Raw genomic sequence first — 10,000 nt, 5'->3', positions numbered from 1 at the left:
CAAAGCTCCAGATGAACTGGCAGAGCTCATTATGGACCGCACACTGAAGCTCAAACATGGTGAGCTAGGTTTGGATAGGTTTTGACTGCTTGTGGGACATGAATATCCATCTCTCTCAGAGAGCGCCATCAAGGTGCTTTTACCCTTCCCAACCTCCTACTTGTGCGAGCTGGCTTTTTCTTCTCGTCAAGAACAAGACACGCACGCATCTGTCAGTGGAACAGGACCTGCGTGTCGCGCTGTCCACTATCTCTCCCCGCATAAAGAGACTCTGCTCCCAAAAGCAGGCGCATGTGTCCCACTAATGCGCACAACATATTTCTTTGTTTTGTATTTCTCTCAATTTTTACAATTCTGTCATGATTATTATTGTTAAATTATTATAGTTGTGAGTTACCCGTTTGGTTCAGAAGATGTGAAATAATAATCTCAGAATGAGCATTGAAATGAGAATTACATTTTAAGGCATTATTTTAAGCCCCCCAAAAAAGCATTGTTCCATTGATTGATTATACAGGCCTTTGATATTTTATTTGTGTGAAGAATTCCCTCTGAGTCTCCTCCCATATTGTACAATCCTTGAGGGCCACAATTTTGTTTAATTTAGCGATAGTTTGACTGACCTATGCATTCTTGCCCATCCATTACAGTTCATTTATGACTTTTATTATCTTGTTAAAATTCATTGGGGCAATACTTATGTATTATATATAAACACACATTTTCAAACCAATTCATCGTGTATTGTTTTTAGTTTAAGCTCCGAGGCATTTTTAAAATCTTCGTAGAGTTGGGGTGCCTTGGAGAAGGGGGAAAGCTTCAGGGGTGCCTTGGTTAAAAAAAGTTTGGGAACCTCTGGCCTAGAGGTTAGAGAGGCCAGCTAGCCATCGGAAGGTCGCTGGTTCGATCCCCGCCTCAGGAGGGAGCTGCATGTGAGCAGATGACTGGAGGTGACTGCCTATCACTGCCGTTGCGCCCTTGAGCAAACACACTTAAATCCTAATTGCTCCAGGGCCCCTGACTATGGCTGAGCCAGTACCTAGAGAAACACTATTGTTGTTGTTGTTGTTGTACTCTGAACAGAATCTAACCTGCTAGACTAGACTGCTATAGGTGCTCTGTGATGCTGGTTTCTAGCCATACCTGCTGTATGTACATTCAATCCAGATCATTATACAACAGTTAGTTCCGACCAAGTCATTTGATTGGACAAGACGCATTCCATGAGTGCCGATATACAGTACAACAGCACTGGGACTTTTAACTATATGTATCACTCCGCCGCACAGATGTTCTACTAAATGACCGTTAATTAGACTGCAATGTTTGTGTTCAGGTTACTAGGCAACAGTCCAGTTGAAGTTCAGTTGCGGAACAATTTTTTGTTTATTTTTATGATTAAATAAACAAACAAATCATAATCTGTTGTCGCTTATTACTGTTAACTAATAAATGGCTAATAAATGCCTCGTACCTACGACCGAATCACAGCCGTGCTGATATTCAGTATAACAGCACGACCACGAGTGTGATATTGCTTAATTATCCGCAATAAGTGCCTGTTCAATCAAACTTAAAGAGGGGAGGAGCAACGTTCCTTTGGCTGTGCTCTCTGCACTGCAATTAGTCAGCCCTCAAAAACAAGAAGAAAAAAAAGCAATAAAACGGGGGACATATTCCATATAAATGATCTGCCAACAAAAACAGGAACATATCTCTTGCCAAGATGTTCTTAAAACAAGTAAAAGACATCTTAAAACTAGTGCAGCAAGACAAAAAAACAAGCATATATTGCTTTGATTTAAGATACCTCATCTTAGATTGACTCTTTGCAGTGTGTATGAGTGTGTACGAGTGTGTAGGAGTGTGTAGGAGTGTGTAGGAGTGTGTACGAGTGTGTAGGAGTGTGTAGGAGTGTGTAGGAGTGTGTAGGAGTGTGTAGGAGTGTGTAGGAGTGTGTAGGAGTGTGTAGGAGTGTGTAGGAGAGTGTATGAGTGTGTATGAGTGTGTAGGAGTGTGTAGGAGTGTGTAGGAGTGTGTAGGAGTGTGTATCAGTGTGTAGGAGTGTGTATCAGTGTGTATGAGTGTGTACCTGCAGACCCGGGCGGGGAAGAAGAGGTTCTGCCAGGAGCGACACAGGAACTTGCCGTGGTCGATCACACGCACCCAGTCCAGCTCATCCATAGACACCTCCAGATAGTAGGAGTAAGACCTGGAGAGGGGGGGAGGGAGGGAGAGAGAGAGAGAGAGGGAGGGAGATGGAGGGAGAGAAAGAAAGAGAGAGAGAGAGAGAATACTATTGATAGGACTACAAACAACAAACAAGCACCTAAACAAAGACCAACACACACACACACCCAGACACACCCAGACACACACACACACTATACAACACAGGGTTCCTACCGGCTGTCCTTGTCCCAGAGCAGCAGGCGTACGTGGTTGAGGATGGAGGGCTGTCCCAGCTTCACCTGGATGCCCGCGCGGCCGTGGCCGTCCTCCTCTATGGGGTGTCTGGAGAAGCCGTGGTCCAGGTCGTAGTTCTGGGTGTCTCCGTCCAGCAGAGCCGCCTTCAGCTCTCCCTTCACCACCTGGGCCCCGTACTTCATAGTGGCGATGTTCTCCTCCAGGACTGGTGGGAGGGGGGGGGGGGGGTATATATTAGGGGTGTAACGGATCACCTAACTCACGGATCGGATCGTGTCACGGTTTTTGAGTCACGGATCGGATCATTTTTCGGATCAACAATATATAAAAACTGCTTTTTCCTTGAATTCTGTAAAAACACCACTTTTACTATGTGACAAAAACCAACAACATTCAAGATGTCAAAACTGGTAATATATATATATATATATACATACATATATATATAATATGAATGAATGAATGAATGAATGGTCTTTATTGTCATTGCTATAGTACAGGTACCAAACAACGAAATTTAGGAGGGGTGGCTCCCCTGGTGTTAGGAAAGAAAAAAACTAAAAACTAAAAAAAATAATAATAATGCAATTGATCCGCGGTACACATGCGTTCCGAACCGTGGAGGGCGATCCGAACGGATCACGGAATTTCCGTGATCCGTTACACCCCTAGTATATATAGGCTGTAGCTGTATACATAGATAGATAGATATAGATAGATGTATATATACAAGTGGGGCAAAAAAGTATTTAGTCAGCCACCAATTGTGCAGGTTCTCCCACTTAAAAAGATGAGAGAGGCCTGTCATTTTCATCATAGGTACACTTCAACTATGAGAGACAGAATGGGGGGAAAGAATCCAGGAAATCACATTGTAGGATTTTTTATGAATTAATTGGTAAATTCCTCTGTACAATAAGTATTTGGTCACCTACAAACAAGCAAGATTTCTGGTTCTCACAGACTTGTAACTTCTTCTTTAAGAGGCTCCTCTGTCCTCCACCCGTTAACTGTATTAATGGCACCTGTTTGAACTCGTTATCAGTATAAAAGACACCTGTCCACAACCTCAAACAGTCACACTCCAAACTCCACTATGGCCAAGACCAAAGAGCTGTCAAAGGACACCAGAAACAACATTGTAGACCTGCACCAGGCTGGGAAGACTGAATCTGCAATTGGTAAGCAGCTTGGTGTGAAGAAATCAACTGTGGGAGCAATTATTAGAAAATGGAAGACATACAAGACCACTGATAATCTCCCTCGATCTGGGGCTCCACGCAAGATCTCACCCCGTGGGGTCAAAATGATCACATGAACGATGAGCAAAAATCCCAGAACCACACGGGGGGACCTAGTGAATGACCTTCAGAGAGCTGGGACCAAAGTAACAAAGGCTGCCATCAGTAACACACTACGCCGCCAGGGACTCAAATCCTGCAGTGCCAGCCCGTCTGAAGTTTGCTAGAGAGCATTTGGATGATCCAGAAGAGGATTGGGAGAATGTCATATGGTCAGATGAAACCAAAATATAACTTTTTGGTAAAAACTCATCTCGTCGTGTTTGGAGGAGAAAGAATGCTGAGTTGCATCCAAAGAACACCATACCTACTGTGAAGCATGGGGGTGGACACATCATGCTTTGAGGCTGTTTTTCTGCAAAGGGACCAGGACGACTGATCCGTGTATAGGAAAGAATGAATGGGGCCATGTATCGTGATATTTTAAGTGAAAACCTCCTTCCATCAGCAAGGGCATTGAAGATGAAACGTGGCTGGGTCTTTCAGCATGACAATGATCCCAAACACACCGCCCGGGCAACGAAGGAGTGGCTTCGTAAGAAGCATTTCAAAGTCCGGGAGTGGCCTAGCCAGTCTCCAGATCTCAACCCCATAGAAAATCTTTGGAGGGAGTTGAAAGTCTGTGTTGCCCAGCGACAGCCCCAAAACATCACTGCTCTAGAGGAGATCTGCATGGAGGAATGGGCCAAAATACCAGCAACAGTGTGTGAAAACCTTGTGAAGACTTACAGAAAACGTTTGACCTCTGTCATTGCCAACAAAGGGTATATAACAAAGTATTGAGATGAACTTTTGTTATTGACCAAATACTTATTTTCCACCATCATTTGCAAATAAATTCTTAATAAATCAGACAATGTGATTTTCTGGATTTTTCTTCTTCTCATTGTCTCTCATAGTTGAAGTGTACCTATGATGAAAATCACAGGCCTCTCTCATCTTTTTAAGTGGGAGAACATGCACAATTGGTGGCTGACTAAATACTTTTTTGCCCCACTGTAGATAGATATAGATAGATGGATGGATATATAGATAGATGTATAGATATAGATAGATAGATAGATGTATATATAGATAGATAGATAGATAGATAGATAGATAGATAGATAGATAGATAGATAGATAGATAGATAGATAGATAGATAGATAGATAGATAGATAGATAGATAGATAGATAGATAGATAGATGGATATATAGATAGATGTATAGATATAGATAGATAGATAGATGTATATATAGATAGATAGATAGATGTGTGTATATATAGATAGATAGATAGATAGATAGAGAGATAGAAAGATGTATATATATACGTACTGTATATAGATAGATAGATAGATAGATAGATAGACGCACACACAGTACCTCACACAGACACACATAGCACCTCATACACACACCACTCACTATCTATATATCAATGTTTGCAGGAAAAGTGCTATACAAATAAAAGTTATCATTATTATTAAAGTTATTCTATCACTAAACACCTCCCACGCACACAGGCACCTTATTCTACTGCTACCTGCTGTCTTTTCCTGCTACCTCAGGGCTATACGCTTGATATATTATTATAGATATTAATATCTATTGCCGTATTAAATGTTTTATCTATTTACTTCTTACATTTGCTTTTATTCGTTGTCATTTTTATTTCCTATGCTCCTCTTGCTGTATTTTTAATAATGTATGTAAAGCACTTTGAATTGTCCCTGTTGTATGAAATGTGCTAAACAAATAAACTTGCCTTACCTATTTCTATTACTTTGATTATTATGCCACTCTATTGTCTCTTGTCTTATTGTTTTTATAACTATTGCCTTTTTTCTCTTGTTGCCACAAGGTCGAGGAACCGAAGCCAAATAATTTTACTCTCTTATACTTGGATAACGGGATGGAACAATACACTTGATTCTGATACTGATTCTTCTGAGATACTCACAGAGCATGTCTAGAGGTAGTTGAGGTACTCACAGAGCATGTCTAGAGGTAGTTGAGGTACTCACGGAGCATGTCTAGAGGTAGTTGAGGTAGTTGAGGTACTCACTCAGCATGCCGCGGTAGTTGAGGTCCATGTCCCGGCTCTCCGAGCGCGTCTGGATGGCGTCCAGCAGGTGGTCCGGGCTGAGCAGGCCGGAGGGCCGCACCACGTTCAGCATCTCCGCCAGGCTCATGAGCGGCAGGCGCACGGCCGACATCACTTCCTGCACGGCGGCCGCTGCCTCCTCGTGGTCGCCGTGGTGACGGCACCAGCGGCACAGCGCCTGGAAGATCTCCCGCTCCGTGGCCGCGAACGAGTCCCTCCGCACCACCGCCAGCAGGGCCGCCTGAACGCAGAGGGACAGAGAGACACTGACCACCTGAACACAGAGAGACACTGACCACCTGAACACAGAGAGACACTGACCACCTGAACACAGAGAGACACTGACCACCTGAACACAGAGAGACACTGACCACCTGAACACAGAGAGACAGAGAGACACTGACCACCTGAACACAGAGAGACACTGACCACCTGAACACAGAGAGACACTGACCACCTGAACACAGAGAGACACTGACCACCTGAACACAGAGGGACAGAGAGACACTGAACACAGAGGGACACTGACCACCTGAACACAGAGGGACAGAGAGACACTGAACACAGAGGGACACTGACCACCTGAACACAGAGAGACACTGACCACCTGAACACAGAGGGACACTGACCACCTGAACACAGAGGGACACTGACCACCTGAACACAGAGAGACACTGACCACCTGAACACAGAGAGACGCTGACCACCTGAACACAGAGGGACACTGACCACCTGAACACAGAGGGACAGAGAGACACTGACCACCTGAACACAGCGGGACAGAGAGACACTGACCACCTGAACACAGAGGGACAGAGAGACGCTGACCACCTGAACACAGAGAGACACTGACCACCTGAACACAGAGAGACACTGACCACCTGAACACAGAGAGACACTGACCACCTGAACACAGAGAGACACTGACCACCTGAGAGACGCTGACCACCTGAACACAGAGAGACACTGACCACCTGAACACAGAGAGACACTGACCACCTGAACACAGAGAGACACTGACCACCTGAACACAGAGGGACACTGACCACCTGAACACAGAGAGACACTGACCACCTAAACACAGAGGGACAGAGAGACACTGACCACCTGAACACAGAGGGACAGAGACACTGACCACCTGAACACAGAGGGACAGAGAGACACTGACCACCTGAACACAGAGGGACACTGACCACCTGAACACAGAGACACTGACCACCTGAACACAGAGAGACACTGACCACCTGAACACAGAGGGACAGAGAGACACTGAACACAGAGAGACACTGACCACCTGAACACAGAGAGACACTGACCACCTGAACACAGAGAGACACTGACCACCTGAACACAGAGGGACAGAGAGACACTGAACACAGAGAGACGCTGACCACCTGAACACAGAGAGACACTGACCACCTGAACACAGAGAGACACTGACCACCTGAACACAGAGGGACACTGACCACCTGAACACAGAGAGACGCTGACCACCTGAACACAGAGAGACACTGACCACCTGAACACAGAGAGACACTGACCACCTGAACACAGAGAGACGCTGACCACCTGAACACAGAGGGACACTGACCACCTGAGCACAGAGGGACAGAGACACTGACCACCTGAACACAGAGAGACGCTGACCACCTGAACACAGAGGGACACTGACCACCTGAACACAGAGGGACAGAGAGACACTGACCACCTGAACACAGAGGTACAGAGAGACACTAACGACCGTGAGCAGGGCCGCCTTAACACAGAGGACCACTGTATTTTTTTGCTTATATTATTTTTTTAATATATTTACATACTGTAAGTAATTTTTTCTGAGTGAATGGTAAATGGACTGCACTTATATAGCTCCTTTATCCAAAGCGCTTTACAACGTCCTCTCATTCACCCATTCACACACACATTCACACACCAATGGCGGCAAGCTACCATGCAAGGCGCCGGCCCCGCTCACTGGGAGCAATTTGGGGTTCAGTGTCTTGCCCAAGGACACTTCGACATGTGGCCAGCTGGGACTCGAACCGCCGATCTGCCAACCTTGCGATCATCAGACGGCGGCTCTACCTCCTGCGCCACAGCCGCCCCCCAAGTGGGGCAGTCCCACTCATATAAGACAGACAGGAAAGTAAGGAGAAGAAGGGAGAGAGGGCATGTCAGCAGGGCATGGACCGGATTCGAACCCATGCCGATGTGGGCATATGTGTGCACTGTAGACCACCCCACGCCACAATCATTGTCTTTTGAAACTATTTTGTATTATGTATGTATTGTTGTTTTATTATATTGTTGTTTTATCTGTATGTCCTATGCACCAACCTCACCAAGTCAATGTCCTGTATGTCCGAATATACTTGTCACTGAGAAGATGTGATTAAAATGAAAAAATATTGCAACGCAATGGAGAGATTCAGTGAGTAATCCCCACTGCTACCTAGTTAGTGTAGAGTAGTGGGGATTACTCGCCGAATCCATTGTGTTACAACGTTTTGGCTCGAGTGTGTCGTTGATTTTCAACAACGTTGAAATTAATTTACATTTTTCGGAATAAAAGTCGGTTGCCGACTTGTTCCCGCCTTTCACCAGCTGCCGTCACATATACCAACATTTGAATGCCTACTGCCACATGAAGAGGAGGATTAAACACGTCTGACCCAGGAACAGTGCTTAGGTAAAACCTCTCTCCCCTACTTTAACAGGAGGATTAAGCACGTCTGACCCAGGAACAGAGGTTAGGTAAAACCTATCCTCTACTGCCACTTTAACAGGAGGATTAAACCTACCTGTTCTCCCATGCATACAACCTTCCCTACCCCTAACCACCTCCCCTAACCCTGCCACCCCCCCTCCCCACCTGGACATGCATACAACCTTCCCTACCCCTAACCCTCTCCCCTAACCCTGCCACCCCCTCCCTGCCCTGGACTCTGCTGTGTTCATTGTTTCCTGTGCCTGTTTGTTATAATTGTGTTCTATGTACTCATGTTATCTGTTGCTTGTTGTTTCCGTGTTCTTGTGTACCCTTACTGTCAGCGTCTTTGAGTCCCTGAAAAGCACTTTATAAATATACTGAATTATTATTATTATTATTATTATCAATAATAATAATAATAATAATAATAATAATAAACACATCTGATTCAGGACCAGGGGGCCATTCCACTAAAGGTGGCTTAGTATAGCGGCGATATAAATAAATGCGGCGCTCAGGCAACTCGAGATTGGAATTCAAGCCTAAGGTGATTCCTCGAACGAGGATCAGCCTTGTGTGATGAGTGTTCACAGAAGACAGGCTTACAAATCTTCGATATGGGCGCGTGCACGCAGACATAAAGAGCCCAGAAGAGTCGATCTGTCGAAATGAAGATACTCCACTCTGCAGGGGTACTACATTTGCGCAGCATTCCCGAATTATTGATCTTTATGAAGACGGAAAAATAAGATGTAAAATAGTGCAATACTGCCGCAATTAACAAGGCGAGGGAAATGGTTTGGCAAGAAATTGCTGACCGATTAAATGCGTAGGTCATACTAGCCCCAGTTATTGTTATATGTTCATATTTTAATAAATGAATATTACTACTGTGGTGATATCAGCAGCAGGCTACAAACCGTCATATCGCCACAATGGCCTAGTGGTAACGACCGCTGCCACTGGATTTATTCATCATTTTTAGACGTGGTTCGAATCCCTCTTCAGACGCACTTTTTACTGCATTTCGTTGTCTGAATCTAATCTAAAATCTCATCTAAAAAAGTATGTAGGCTATAAAATTATGGTGCAGGCTAATTTACAAGAACTGACACGATTACAATGGTGTTTGAAGCCTTTGCATGAAGGCTTCGGTTAAATGTATTTGATGGCACCGAACGCAAGCTAACATTTTCGAGGCTTAGAACTTTTCGAGGCTTAGAACTTTATCGAGGCTTAGAACTTTATCGAGCTTCGTGGAATACCCCCCTGCTGATAGTTAAAGCCCTCTCTCACCTACTGCTACTTTAACAGGAGGATTAACACAACAATTTATTTTATCCTGCTATTACTTTTGCTCTTTAATTATGTTTTTATATATGTAAAGCACTTTGTGACCGCTGGTCTGTGATAGGTGCTATATAAATAAACTGTACTTACTTAACACTAGAACAGCCATGGGTGGGGTCATTTGACCA

General features: G+C 44.6%; 1 protein-coding gene across 1 annotated transcript in view; it reads right to left on the bottom strand.

Annotated features, from left to right (window-relative positions):
* LOC308152626 (BTB/POZ domain-containing protein 9-like) overlaps positions 1–10,000 on the bottom strand; it is an 18,818-nt gene that overhangs the window by 5,862 nt on the left and 2,956 nt on the right. The window contains exons 4-6 of the mRNA XM_080525653.1: positions 5,777–6,056; positions 2,407–2,632; positions 2,093–2,212 (exon numbers count right to left, since the gene is read on the bottom strand). Of these exons, the coding sequence (XP_080381779.1) occupies positions 2,093–2,212; positions 2,407–2,632; positions 5,777–6,056 (626 nt within the window). The remainder of the gene's footprint in view (positions 1–2,092; positions 2,213–2,406; positions 2,633–5,776; positions 6,057–10,000) is intronic.

This window comes from Nansenia antarctica (genome assembly GCF_963989245.1).
Source record: "Nansenia antarctica genome assembly, chromosome: 3".
Lineage (NCBI taxonomy): Eukaryota > Metazoa > Chordata > Actinopteri > Argentiniformes > Microstomatidae > Nansenia > Nansenia antarctica.
Note: the sequence above shows the minus strand (reverse complement) of the source record. Positions and strands in the feature narration are given on the sequence as shown.